The sequence below is a fragment of the Equus asinus genome, chromosome 13 (assembly GCF_041296235.1).
Source record: "Equus asinus isolate D_3611 breed Donkey chromosome 13, EquAss-T2T_v2, whole genome shotgun sequence".
Taxonomy (NCBI): domain Eukaryota; kingdom Metazoa; phylum Chordata; class Mammalia; order Perissodactyla; family Equidae; genus Equus; species Equus asinus.
The window spans coordinates 12,996,936-13,012,641 of record NC_091802.1 but is presented as its reverse complement, the minus strand read 5'-3'; the positions used below and the strand labels follow the sequence as shown (position 1 = coordinate 13,012,641).

Here is a 15,706-nt window from a genome sequence, read left to right as displayed (position 1 = left end):
GTGACTCCTTAAATGGACATGGGGTCTCCTTTGGGGTTGATGAAAATGTTTTGAAACCAGACAGAGGTGATGGTTGCATAGCAGTGTAAATGTACCAAATGCCACTGAATTGCTCACTTTAAATGGTTAATTTTATGTTATGTGAATTTCACCTAAATTTTTTTTAAAAACGTAGTGTAGCACATTCCCAAAGGCAAAAAGCAGAGAGCCATTCCATGATACAGTTACATAGCTGGTGGGAAAATTAGAAAACAAAGAAAATGCAACAAGTTTTTCTTGAAACTAAACTTATTCAACTTAAAGGACTAGCCTTTATTTCAAGATAATATCCTTTCCAGTTTTTGTTCTTAAATTTCCTTCCTTTTATGAACTGGAAAAGACTATGGAATAGATTTTTTTTTAACGTTTTAAAAATATCCTTACTTGGTATAATAAAAAGTTGACAACTTTTATGTTAATTCCTCCATTTCTTTCTTTTTAAAGATTTTTTCATCTGTGAAATTCAAATGGCTGAGGAACACAAATCTAGTATATATTAAGCTAGCTATGGCAAAGGTCCCAAGTAACTATCCTAGTAAAAACTGGAATGAGAACCCACTCAGTTAGCTTACAAAGGAGCCCAACATCTAACGCTGTCATACACAAAGCGGCTGTGACACCAAAGTGGGAAGGGGATAGGGGCAGAAATGTTGTGGTGGCCATTTTAAAAGTACCAGACTACCATGCTAGTAATAACATAAGAAACATATACTTCTAGGGGACGTGTAAACTGCTATGGTGTTTCTGAAAGATGACTCAACAATATGTTCTAATATCTTAAAAATATTTATGCCCTTAAACTCAGCAGTTCTTTACCCAAAAACTTATACTAAGAAAGTAATCAGCTAAGTCCATAATGACTTATGTACAAGGAAGAATTATATATAATATCATTATGGCATTACTTAAAATAATGAAAAGTTTTGTACCAGTAAAAAAAATGGAACCAACTTAACTATCTATTAGTGTGTTAATCATGTTTTTTATTTTCTATATTTTACAATGTTTTTGACATTCTGGGGGCCTTGCTGGCCAGGGAGGGACTACCACTCCCAAGCTAGCTGATTCCTAGAAATAATAAACAACTTGCCTATGAACATATCCTTCATATACAAATTAACCAATCCTGAGTCCACACCCCCAATCAACTCCTTAATCTAACTCTTACCCACCAAGCCAGTATTTCCCCTGCCCCAGAGCTCACTGGAATTACTCTAACCAGCCTATCCTATGCTGTTGACCCTGTTCTGCCTTGCCTTTCCCTCAAAAACAGCAACAAGGGCTGTGGCTCACGCTTTCCCCTTGCTCCTGTTTCTACTTCACAGCCAACTCTGGTGCTTCTCCTTGTGGCTCTGCTTGGTGTACTGTGACTCTCATTGCTAGGGGGACTGTGAATAATACTTAACTTCTCTTTCAACGAGATTGATCTCTTCTGTGTCATCACTTAGCCACCTCTATAAACTAAAATCTAAGCATAAATCAATTAGTCAGGGATTAAAGAATTATGGTATATTTACATGCTGAAATACTGTCAGTCATTAAACATCATTTTGGGGGAAAACATTTACTGATGTGCCAAAACATTTAAAGATAGATTTAAATAGGGAAAAAATGTATATAAAACATTACATAGAGTTGCAATCTGGTTTATGTTTAAAAAGTGCAAATACAAACAGATGTTAACTTTGGAAACAAAAAAAGAAAAAGGGAAAGGAGAGGTACATACCAAAATGTTAGTGGTGGTTAGTAGAATTACCTACCAGTTATTTTTATTTTGCAGGACCTTCCTGTACTTTCCATAATAAACGTATATTACCTTTGCCATGAGAAAAGCATATTCTAAGCATTAGTTTAAAGAAGATACGAGGTCTTAAAAATTTTAAATGTTTTTAGCAATAAATCTAAGTCTCCAAAGCACTGCATATCAACTTTAAACCAAAAGCTAAAGTAAATTGTCATGACTCTCAACACAAAACAAAGATACTCAATATTCAAACTGCAAAATAGCAGATCTGAAAGTCCAAAAGATATTTCAAATGCCAGGAAATAATGTTATGCACAACATATCGTACAGATCTGTTAGAAAGAATCAAAAATAAGAAAACCACTTCATTGTAAATCACAACAAATCTCCCCTTCTTATTTTCCTGCTAAAGTATTTTTTGAAAAGTCTGAAACTTTTTCAAACATTCCTGGACACAGGACCGCATGACACAGAAACCACATAATATTTGGCAGTACCCAAAAACTGAAACATTCCCCTGGGAGCCTAACTATTAAAAAAAATGCACAGCAGAGTCAGGCCAAGTGGTCCTCAGCGTACGATCCAAAACAAAGAATGCAGAAAAACAATTACATCATACTTTTCAGTGTCCGCTAGATTTTCTAAAACGTCTTTTTAATGTCAAACAATCCATAAAAATGAAAATATAAGTCACCAGGGAGTAAGATTATACATGACTCAGAATAAATCTGCAAACTAACCAGAAACATGATGCCTCTGAAAGAGAGAGAAGATCCTCATCCAACTGAACTGAAACTGGTTCACCAGCTGGGAGAGGATGTAGGGGTTGGGGAGTGAGTATGAAATTCTAAACAGCAGGGACAATAAACACACATGAGTAAGCAGAAAGTTCTGGCCATGATGAAGAGGAGAGCATGGTAAGGCTGGAAGGGTCATTCAAGTATGAAGGCCCTGGTATGCCAAGCTGGGGACATTTATCCTAAAGGCATTAAGAGAAGCATTTCCCGGGGACCTCAACACACCATTAACACCAATGGACAGAACATCCAGACAGAAAATCAACAAGGAAATAATAGAATTAAATGAAAAATTAGACCAGATGGACTTAATAGATATATATAGAACACTTCATCCAAAAACAGCAGGTTACACATTCTTCTCAAGTGCACATGGAACATTCTCAAGGATTGACCATATTTTGGGAACCAAAGCAAACATCAATAAATACAAGAGAGTTGAAATAATATCAAGCATCTTTTCTGATCATAACGCTATTAAACTAGAAATCAACTACAAGAAAAAAGCAGAGAAAGGTGCAAAAATGTGGAGACTAAACAACACGCTTCTCAACAAACAATGGATCATTGAAGAAATTAAAGAAGAAATCAAATATTATCTGGAGACAAATGAAAATGAGAACACGACATACCAAATCATTTGGGATGCAGCAAAAGCAGTCCTAAGAGGGAAATTCATCGCAATACAGGCTCACCTCACTAAACAAGAAAAAGCTCACGTAAGCAACCTCAAACGACACCTAACAGAACTAGAAAAAGAAGAACAAACAAAGCCCAGAGTCAGTAGAAGGAGGGAAATAATAAAAATAAGAGCAGAAATAAACGATATTGAAACAAAAAAGACAATAGAAAGGATCAATGAAACAAAGAGTTGGTTCTTCGAAAGAATTAACAAAATTGACAAACCCCTAGCCAGACTCACCAAGAAAAGAAGAGAGAAAGCGCAAATTAATAAAATCAGGAATGAGAGAGGAGAAATCACAACAGATACCAATGAAATACAAGAGATCATAAGAGAATACTATGAAAAACTATATGCCAACAAATTGAACAACTTGGAAGAAATGGACAAATTCCTAGACTCCTACAATCTCCCCAAACTGAATCAGGAAGAAATGGAGAATCTGAATAGACCAATCACAAGTAAGGAAATAGAAACGGTAATCAAAAACCTCCCCAAAAACAAGAGTCCAGGACCAGACGGCTTCTCTGGAGAATTCTACCAAACATTCAAAGAAGACTTAATACCTATTCTCCTCAAACTGTTCCAGAAAATTGAGAAAGATGGAGAACTCCCTAACACATTCTATGAAGCCAACATCACTCTGATCCCCAAACCTGACAAGGACAACACAAAGAAGGAGAACTACAGGCCGATATCACTGATGAACATAGATGCAAAAATCCTCAACAAAATTTTGGCAAACCGATTACAGCAATACATCAACAAGATTATACACCATGATCAAGTGGGATTTATACCAGGGACACAGGGATGGTTCAACACCCGCAAGTCAATCAACGTGATACACTACATCAACAAAATGAAAAACAAAAACCACATGATCATCTCAATAGATGCAGAGAAAGCATTCGACAAGATCCAACACCCATTTATGATAAAAACCCTCAGTAAAATGGGTATAGAAGGAAAGTACCTCAACATAATAAAGGCCATATATGATAGACCCACAGCCAACATCATACTCAATGGACAAAAGCTGAAAGCCATCCCTCTGAGGACAGGAACAAGACAAGGGTGCCCACTTTCACCACTCCTATTCAACATAGTACTGGAGGTGCTGGCCAGAGCAATTCGGCAGGAAAAAAAAATAAAAGGAATCCAAATAGGTAACGAAGAAGTAAAACTCGCGTTGTTTGCAGACGACATGATCTTATACATAGAAAACCCCAAAGAATCCACAGAAAAACTATTAGAAATAATCAACAACTACAGCAAAGTAGCAGGGTATAAAATTAACGTGCATAAATCAGTAGCATTTCTATACACTAACAATAAACTAACAGAAAAAGAACTCAAGAACTCTATCCCATTCACAATCGCAATGAAAAGAATAAAATACCTTGGGATAAACTTAACCAAGGAAGTGAAGGATCTATACAATGAAAACTACAAGACTTTCTTGAAAGAAATTGATGATGACATAAAGAGATGGAAAGACATTCCTTGCACATGGATTGGAAGAATAAACATAGTTAAAATGTCCATACTACCCAAAGCAATATACAGATTCAATGCTATCCCAATCAGAATCCCAAGAACATTCTTCACAGAAATTCAACAAACAATCCTAAAATTCATATGGGGGAACAAAAGACCACGAATTGCTAAAGCAATCTTGAGCAAGAAAAACAAAGCCGGCGGAATCACAATCCCTGATTTCAAAACATACTACAAAGCTACAGTGATCAAAACAGCATGGTACTGGTACAAAAACAGATGCACAGATCAATGGAACAGAATTGAAAGCCCAGAGATAAAACCACACATCTATGGACAGCTAATCTTCGACAAAGGAGCAGAGGGCCTACAATGGAGAAAAGAAAGTCTCTTCAACAAATGGTGCTGGGAAAACTGGACAGCCACATGCAAAAGATTGAAAATCGACCATTCTTTTTCACCACACACCAAAATAAACTCAAAATGGATCAAAGACCTAAAGATTAGGCCTGAGACAATAAGTCTTTTGGAAGAGAATATAGGCAGTACACTCTTTGACATCGGTTTCAAAAGAATCTTTTCGGACACTGTAACTCCTCAGTTGAGGGAAACAATAGAAAGAATAAACAAATGGGACTTCATCAGACTAAAGAGCTTCTTCAAGGCAAGGGAAAACAGAATTGAAACAAAAAAACAGCTCACTAATTGGGAAAAAATATTTACAAGCCACTTATCCGACAAAGGGTTAATCTCCATAATATACAAAGAACTCACACTGCTTAACAACAAAAAAACAAACAACCCGATCAAAAAATGGGCAGAGGACATGAACAGACATTTCTCAAAAGAAGATATGAATATGGCCAATAGACACATGAAAAGATGTTCATCATCGCTAATCATCAGGGAAATGCAAATCAAAACTACACTAAGATATCACCTTACCCCCGTTAGATTGGCAAAAACATCCAAAACCAAGAACGACAAATGTTGGAGAGGTTGTGGAGAAAGAGGAACCCTCATACACTGTTGGTGGGAATGCAAACTGGTACAGCCACTATGGAAAACAGTATGGAGATTTCTCAAAAAGTTAAAAATAGAAATACCCTATGACCCAGCCATCCCATTACTGGGTATCTATCCTAAGAACCTGATATCAGATATCTCAAGAGTCCGTTGCACCCCTATGTTCATCGCAGCATTATTTACAATAGCCAAGACGTGGAACCAGCCTACATGCCCAGAAACTGATGATTGGATAAAGAAGATGTGGTATATATACACAATGGAATACTACTCAGCCATAAAAAAAGACAAAATTGGCCCATTCACAACAATGTGGATGGACCTCGAGGGCATTATGTTAAGCGAAATAAGTCAGTCAGAGAAAGACGAACTCTATATGACTCCACTCATAGGTGGAAATTAGTATATTGAGAAGGAGATCTGATCGGTGGTTACCAGGGAAAAGGGGGGGTGGGGGGAGGGCACGGAGGGGGAAGTGGTGTACCCACAACATGACTAACAAAAATGTACAACTGAAATTTCACAAGCTTGTAATCCATCATAACATTAATAAAAAAAAAAAAATTAAAAAAAAAAAAAAAAAAGAGAAGCATTTCCCTCATTGAAGAGGAGATATCAACATGAATCTTGAAGGATGACTAGAAGGATTTCAATACTCAGAAAGGCAGAGGGAGGTAAGCATTCCAGGAAAAGGAACCAACATGTAAGGTGGGCAGTGCAGCACAACAACACAACCAATGTGGCTAAAACGGGGTGCATATTATGCAGGGCCTCGAAGGTCTGAGCAAGGAATTGTACTTAATTATGTAGGTAATGGGAGTCAGCGGTGGTTTTTGAGTAGAGAAGTGACCTGACTGCAGCTGCACTTAAGAAAAACCAATCTAACACTAACGCTGAGAGTACCGTGGAGCGGGACAGGCTGAAGACAGGACAGCTAATGAGGAGGTTGCCACACTGGATGAGAGGTGATGAGGCCATGGGAACACCACCTCATACTTTCCACCTCCAGGTCTCTCTATCCATTCCCAATGCCTGAAATGTCCTGCCCTACACCATCACAATCTGCCCAGTCTCACCCACTGTTCTTAGGGCTTAAAACCTAATACTAGTTATTACTCACATACATGCTATAGGAGTTAAGTGTTTCAACACTTTAGATCATCTCTTTTAAACCAAAAGCTCAAAATATTAGCAATATTTATTATTCATATTAAAAAATTTTGTAGATATTACAGATTTCTTCTAATGTTTCAATTCTGGAATCACTGGAAAAAAGAATACTAATTATTTCAGAGACTGTGAGAGAAATCACCTGTTTCAAACAGTACTACCTACAATACCAGAAAAACAACTGAAGTAAATACTATGATTTTATCTAATTTTCAGGTAGTAACTATGCACTTCCCATATGAACAATCTAAGTGATTCATGTATGAGAAGCAAAAAATGGTAACATCATGTATATGATGATTTTAATTATAGATTCACTATACCTCTTCATTTGATAACTGGGCTGAAGATTCTTCATGAGTTAAAGCACACACTACAGGTATTTTTACTTCTTCTTCAACATCTGTTTTTTTGTGATCCTTTCTCTTATTAAGTCTTTGTTGTTCATCTTCCTCCTAAAAGTTAGGAAGAAAATATATATATATTACCCAGGCAATCTACACTTAATGATTCATATAGTTCTTTAACCACTCACAACAAATAAAAAAGAACAAAGCTTTATGATAAGAGAAAAACTGGACCCAAGTTTATTTGTTCTGTAATCCCATTTAAGGACATCTGGTCATAACAAAATGTTTTAATACTATAGGCACAAAGTATGAACCCTGGTATAAAGGAGAAACCAGAAAAGAGCTGCCAAGAAGAGCATACAATATGAAAGGCAAAACACGAGAAAGCAAACCACCCCCTCTCCTTCAAATGATCCAAGAAAGAAAACATGCATAGAACATTCCTTCAGATTACTGTAGAAAATAGGAAAAGGTTATGACCTTACACATCCATTGGAAACATGAAATACAAAGGAATGATTGAAGTTGATGTGATAACGACAACAAAGATGAATAAGATACCTTCAATGGCCCCCAAAACCATCTGGTGGGAAGGGACAAACACACCAATGATTGCAATACTATACGTTTTCTCACGATGACTGATTTCATCTGAAAAGGGGCCCAAAGAAGGTAAGACCTCAGGTGGATCTTGAAGGGATGAGTTTGCCAACTGCATGAGGGAAGACAAGCAAGGGCTCTAGGGAGAAAGGATGCACAGCACGTACAAAGGCGCAGGGGCACAGAAGAGCAGGCAGGTAGGGGAACACCGAAGGATCTGATGTGACTGAAGAGAGGGGCAGATACATGAGAAGTGAGGGATATGGAAAGGAGTGGTGATTAAGTGCTTAGACTCTGCAATAGAGATTGGCTCAAACCTCAGATCTGCCATTAGCCCCCATCACATTTGGAAAGTTTTGTTGTGTTTGTTTGTTTGTTTTTAGAACTACATGAAATTATGCTTTCTATCTAAAGCCTCAGCACAATGCTGGCACACAGTAAAAGCTCAATAAATGTTAATTAAGGCCTTAAATGACCAGTTTAGGAGTTTACACTGTTTCAATGGGCAGCAAGAGGGGCATGAATAGATCTGTACTTTAGAATCTAAATATTTAAGTTGACTGTGTCTATACACAAGATGAATGAGTCAGAATTAAGAGACAGAAAAGAAATTTAAGAGGGAAGAAACTTCTGAAAAACAAAATCCAACTTAAGTCATACAAGGTAATTTAAAATATTTCTCTTTTTTCCCCAAGATTTTATTTTTCCTTTTTCTCCCCAAAGCCCTCCGGTACATAGTTGTATATTTTTAGTTGTGGGTCCTTCTAGTTGTGGCATGTGGGATGCTGCCTCAGCGTGGCTTGATGAGCAGTACCATGTCTGTGCCCAGGAGCCAAAACTGGCGAAACCCCAGGCCGCCGAAGTGGAGCACACAAACCTAACCACTTGGCCGCAGGGCCAGCACCCTAAAATATTTCTTATAATACCGAGAAAAACTTCAACATAGCTGTCCTAGGGAAATATTTGTAAATACAAGTAGTATAGGATATTAGCTGCAACACTGTTTGAAATGACCAAAAAAAAAAAAAGGAAATCACCTAGATGCCCATTTAATTAAGTCAATTATAGCACATCCATGCTACCAGTTAATGAGACAGATCTCTGACATGAAAATATATCTAAGATAATGCTTATGAGAAAAATAAGTTATAGAATAAATACTTATACTATGATAGCGGTTGTATAGAAAAGAAAACTAAATATACACTTATAAACACACACAAATAGTCTGAAAGACTATCTTCCAAACTGATTACTTCTGATTACAATAAGTGGTTATTTCTGTGAAGGGAGGTATGGGAGATACCAAGGGAGATTTTCACTTACATTTATTATTTCACTTTGTATTTAAAACAAAATATTTTTAACATGAGGATGTATTTATGCATAACTCATGTAATTTAAGTAATTTTTTAAAAAACATAAGGAGAAAATAGGATCTTGGGTATAGAGCAAGGTGGACACCTGCCTTTTCATATCGCTCAGCCTCTCCATTCCCACTCCAAGGCTCTGAGAGCAATGTCTTGGAAGACCTGGCCCGGATTCACACAATTCAGGAGCCCTAGGAGAACTGGACAGAACTGCAGAGAAAGATTTTCTCCGAAATATGTACTATTCATTCTCTCAAGAGGATCATTTCTACACGAGTTTTTTTCCCCCCAGACAAGGTCATTTCTAAAGTTGAAAAAAAATTCCTCTAATGCAGCTATTATGTTTTTTGAAATGGCATACATCACCTTGTTTCAGGCTTAAGTCAATCTCTAATAGACATAAAGTAACGCAATCACATGTGGGGGCGGGGGCAGGGAAGGGTGGTGTATTATTAACAAAGCAAGCAAGTCCTACAAAACTGCTATTCACCTGATCTTTCCTCTTCAGTTCTTCAACTTGTCGGAGCTGTTCTGAAGTTAGCACAATCTCCATTCGCTGCATGTCCCTCATCAGCAAACGCTGAGACTCCAGAAACTGGTCATTGGCCTTCTGCCATGTGTGTTTTAACTGGTTGTGTTGTTGTCGCTCTTGCTCCAAGAGATGGCAAACTGTTTAGGAATTGCCCAATCAAAAAGACTGAATTTTAACTGTACGCAATCTCTTTAACACAGGGCTACTAGACCGGGTTTGGCTAATGGTCCATTCTGTCTGGGATTCTGCCTCTGACAAGAACCAAGGGGCAACCTGTCATAGACACGGCAGCTGTCCCCACACCATCTCTCTAAGCAGAGTCTCCCAAAATGTGCTCCTAGGAACAGGAACATGTCAAAAAAAAGGTTTCTGTGTTCAGTAAGTTTTAGAAACCCCAGGTTAAATAAACTTTTTTTTTTAGATTGGCATCTGAGCTAACATCTGTTGCCAATTTTTTTTTCCCTGTCTTCTTCCTCTCCCCAAAGACCCCCAGAACACACTTGCATATTGTAATTGTGAGTGCCTCTGGCTGTGCTATGTGGGACGCCATCTCAGCATGGCTTGATGAGCGGTGCCATGTCCGCACCCAGGATCCGAACCGGTGGAACCCCAGGCCGCCAAAGCGGAGTGCACGATCCTAACCACTCAGCCAAGGGGCCGGCCCCTAAATAAACTTTTAAAGACTTCTTTACTGCAGGACATTGGGCTCAGGGTCTTACGGATATCTATGTTCTCTTGGAAGATGATATAGGGTACAGTATTTCCCAAATTTTATTTGCCAAAAAATCCTTTCAATAGGGCCACTCACATAATATCACATGTTCTAGGGAATACACTGGGAAATGTTGCTCTAAAGGGCAAAGGTACAGCAACCAGTCCTAATTGTCTTTAATACACTGATAAATCTGTTGTCCAGGAATCCTTCTTAGCTCATTTAGTTTTGACCTCTCAGGATAAGTCCAAGAATTTTTGTAAATGCTTATATTGTTGATACTCATCAGATCAGCCATCTTTTGCCAAAAGAAATAGGCAGCAGCATCTATCTGCCCATGTACCCAGCCACTAGGGACAGAATCCTGAGAAACTCATACTGCTGACTTTTCCTCACCCCAACACATTCGACTGTGACAGAGCCTACTAATTCTGCCTCCTGTACAGTACGACTCAGCCATCTTCCGCCTTAGATCAGCCCTGCGACCTAGACAACTACAACGGGAGTCCCTCTGTTATTTTTCCTGCTAACAGACCTGCCCTCTCTACTCTACCCTCCACACTGCTGTTAAACATTCTAAAATGCATAATTAATATTATCACTCTCAAATTTAAAGCCCTTCAGAGGAGCCAGACACAAAAGGCCAATATTGTGTGATCCCATTTATACGGAAGTCCAGAATAAGCAAATCTAGAGAGACAGAAAGTAGATCAGTGGTTAAAGAGGAGAGCATAGGGAATGACTGGTAATAGGTACAGAATTTCCTTTTGGAGTAATGAAAATGTTCTGGAATTAGACAGTGATGATGATGTACAACTTTGCGAATACATTAAAAACCACTGAATTGTACACTTTGTAAGAGTAAACTTCACGGCATGGGAATTACGTCTCAATAAAGCTGCTATTTAAGAAAAAATTTTAAAAACCCTTTAGGGGCTCCTTACTATCCATATGGTAAAGTACAAAATGCTTAGCATACGGTCTCCATGATGTGGCCCATGTCTACCTCTCCCATCTCATATTTTGCCCCAGTGCCTCTTGCATCCTAATTTTGCTGAACCACATCTCTTAACACTTCCTTACCTTGTTGCACCACATACAAATGGCCTTAAATGTCATGCTCATCTCTCACTACCTGACAAATACCTATCTTTCAAAACTCCACTTAAGAATAATTTCTTTCAAGAAGCTTGTTTGCGGCACTGCTGCCTTTAACACACTTCTAAGCCTAACATCCACGATATGCAACTCTATTAAGTTGGTTGCATATCTAATTCCCCCAATTTAGGCTGTAAGTTACAATGCTGCTCAATGTTTATCTGTCTTCTTTTCATTTAAATACTATTTTTTAGTGTGAATGTTTCAGTATGGAAATTACTCTACGCCCTTACTCTTTGTTTTTTGTGTGTGCGAGGAAGATGGGCCCTGAGCTAACATCTGTTGCCAATCCTCCTCTTTTTGCTCGAGAAAGACTGTCGCTGAGCTAACATCTACACCAATCTTCCTCCACTTTATGTGGGATCCCCCACAGCATGGCTTGACAAGCGGTGCTAGGTCCGCACCCAGGATCTAAACCTGTGAACCCCAGGCTGCCAAAGTGGAGCATGCAAACCTAACAACTACGCCAGTGGGCCAGCCCCTTCCCTTTACCCATTTTAATGAACCTTCTCAGATACTTTTCCAGACATAACTATTTCTGGAAAGGTTGGGGCACATACTTTAAACAAACTCCTATTTCTTTTGGATACCCTTTCAGAGTTTGGGTGTCTTTTTGGCTATAACAGCACATTTGAAAAGTGTTTCCTGAAAGCCTAAGACCTGGTCAAACTTTGGGTTATTTTCCTAATGTTTTATGAAATAATTCTATAGGCTTATAAAATTTCCGCTTTCCACTATTGGGGAAGAAACCAACTCATATGCAACCTAAATTATTTATGAAAGAGCTATATCTTCCACAGCATTTGAAATTCTTAAGTATTCATTATAGGACCCTATCACCACAGTCCTAAACCTGCTTATTAAAATATGTCACTAGAATAACCCACAACAAGTATAAGATTTCAAGGCGTCCACGCATTTGGGTGAGGAAAAAAAAATAAGACCTTTATTTTCATTAACCTCTAACTGAAATTTATCATTTTTTTCGATTATAAAATGTATGCAACAACCACAGTTATTGTAACAATACCTATGACTTGGTCACAAACAGAAGTAACAGATATTTTCATACCCTAGTACAGCGGTTGCAGACATGTCAATATGTCATTTATGCACATCGCTACTTCAAAATTACAGTAATCAGACCTGCTACTAGACCTTGTTATTTAATGTGTCAATAAAGTAGCACATCTATTACTATATCATAAGTTTGTGGTTATTTATTTGGTAATTGCTTTATAATATAATTGGTTTCTCTTATAATCTTATGTATTTTATGGATTAAAAACATTATTCTGAGAGGGCTTCACAAGACTGCCAAAGAAGTCCATGACATAAGCCTTAAGAACCTCAATATATGGGAATCACCAAAAGAATTAGACAAAAGTATATTTTTCTTTTAATGGGGTAAGGATGAGCCTTCTTCCTCTATCCTGGGAAAAGAGAGTCAATTTCTGGGGGGGCCCCGTGGCCCAGCGGTTAAGTTCGTGCGCTCTGCTTTTGCGGCCCAGGGTTTTGCCTCTTCAGATACTGGATGCAGACCTAGCACCACTCATCAAGCCATGTTGAGGTGGTGTCCCACAGGCACAACTAGAAGGACCTGCAACTAGAATATATGACTATGTACTGGGGAGCTTTGGGGAGGAGAAGAAAAAAAGGAGAGTCCATTTCTGCCTCACTCTCTGACCAGGCTACTGAAATCAAAAGTGTCCCTTATAAACAGGGATGTTCCTAAGGACAGCAGAATACACTATCTGCCCTCTCTGTCCCATTTTCACTTTTGCTAATCCACCTCCATCAAAATGGGTCTGGGGGCAAAAGCAGTTTATGCAGAAGTTCCCAGCCCTATTATCTTTCTGCCCAGAGCTCATGCTTTGTTATTACTGGGGTCCCGGAGGAAACAGAAGCCACTAACAATCCAAGTATCTTTAGTAGACCTCGCATCTCCAGCTTTTCATGAGAACATTCAAACCGACTACACAGCTTAAACTGAATCACTAACATCTTGGACTGGTATTTTAGGATTTGTTATTGTTCTTAATATCAATTTTATTTACAGAGTTCTCTTAGAGACTGAAATTAAAATATACAGAATATTTATTTACCTTCATGCAATTCTTTGCGCAGTTTCTCAGCATCTTCTTGTAAAACGGATTTCTGAGTATTCAAAACAGCCACGTACATCTCTAGGTCAGTCCTACAAGATTTCTCAGCTTCCAGATAATGATTCAATTCTTTAACCTGAAACAAGAGGCAATTGTATTAAACTAAAATTCACGCCAGTTTCTATCTTAGGCATAATGGTAAGTTCTGGATGTGCCTTGAAAAAAATTTTTATTTCTATTTACATAAATTTAAATTTACAAAAAAATTAACATTTATAATTTTTAATTACAAAACAAATACCTACTTACCATGGAAAACTGGGGAAATAATTAATAGTTGACATTATCTATAATCTTATCACCAGCATAAATATACAATTGAGATTATACATAACAGTTTTGAACATTGTTCTTCAAAAAGGTAGTTCAGATTTGTATTCCCAGAGCAACACATACATGTGCTCACTTTATCACATACTCAGTAACACCAGGTGGTGGTGGTGGTGGGTTTTTTAAACAGCAGTTACTTTCTAAACATAAAAATGATACCACACTCTGGTAAATTTGTTTTTCTTTGATTTCTAGAGGGGTAATTCTAAATGCCTTAAATTTATAAAGAAGAGACCTTTTCACAGACATATATTCATGGAAGGAAAAAAGAGGAAGTCATGGTGGAAAAAATAATTAGTCTCATACTGTAATGAACGCAAACTTGAAGACAAGTGCAGAATACTTTTTTAAATCACATCTTTTATTTTTTTTTATTTTTTGCATGTGTGAGGAAATTTGGCCCTGAGCTAACATCTGTTGCCAATCTTCCTCTTTTTGTTTGAAGAAGATTGTTGCTGAGGTAACATTTGTGCCAAATTTCCTCTACTTTATGTGGGATGCCACCACAGCACAGCTTGACAAGATGACAGGTTCAAGCCCGGGATCCAAACCTGTGAATCCTGGGCGACCACAGCGGCGGAGCACACAAACTTAACCAAACTTAACCACTATGCCACCGGGCTGGCTGCCAAAATCACATCTTTTACAAAACTGCTTTATTTCTGTTGAACAATTAACTACAATATTCAAACATTAACAATATAGTCTAATATCTGAAATAGTTATAACCAAAATAAAATGCAATCTTGCCCCAAAAGTGATTACAGAATCACTTGTTTTACCCTATCTTACAAATTATCCATCCTAAATTTTGGCCATATAGCTAACTTTCAACTTTCTCAAATGATTGTATCTAATTCCACTTTCAAGGTCATTTTCATGTCTTTTATGTTCTCATTTCTTCACACACAAAACAGATGGCTGATCTGTTTTCAATTATCTTTACTCCTAGACCATTTAATACAATACAGTGGTAGAGGTCACAGACTAAAATGATTATTTAAGCTGCTATCTGATGTTTCACTAGAGGTTGTCAGCCAACCAGAAAGATACTAACAAAGCACAACAAAGTGCTGACTGCTGTGAGGCATTTCCCTGTCACATAGAGAGGGTGATAATTCAGTTGATGGTAAAAGAGTCAATATGGCAGATATAAACTGGTGGTATATAACTGCTAATTCTATCAGCTATTAGTTCTTGGAATAAATATTTGACTCAATTTATAATCAATGAATTTCTAACATTTGAAAGCTACTGAGCAGAACTCTGGGAAGATGATGGCAGTGGTGGCAGAGTAATGTGAATTTCCTTGAATTCCATATGCCCTAACAACAGAGCTACTAAAATAACAAAACCAAAAACACACAGACATCTACAAAAAAAAACAAGTGATAAAAAGAGGATGAGGACAAACTACTGACATCTACATATATGGACTTACATGGTATCGGCATCCATGCAGGGGAAAGTAAAAGGAAGCAACAAGGGCCCCAAGAACTCCAAAATAGTCAACTGGAGCTCCAATCTGACA

At 37.8% G+C, this 15,706-nt stretch overlaps 1 protein-coding gene across 2 annotated transcripts in view; it reads right to left on the bottom strand.

Moving 5' to 3' along the window:
* RABEP1 (rabaptin, RAB GTPase binding effector protein 1) overlaps positions 1-15,706 on the bottom strand; it is a 107,110-nt gene that overhangs the window by 26,340 nt on the left and 65,064 nt on the right. For both annotated transcript variants that reach the window (XM_044744425.2, XM_044744426.2), the window contains 3 exons: positions 13,786-13,921; positions 9,769-9,947; positions 7,282-7,413 (listed from right to left, as the gene is read on the bottom strand). In XM_044744425.2, the coding sequence (XP_044600360.2) occupies positions 7,282-7,413; positions 9,769-9,947; positions 13,786-13,921 (447 nt within the window). The remainder of the gene's footprint in view (positions 1-7,281; positions 7,414-9,768; positions 9,948-13,785; positions 13,922-15,706) is intronic.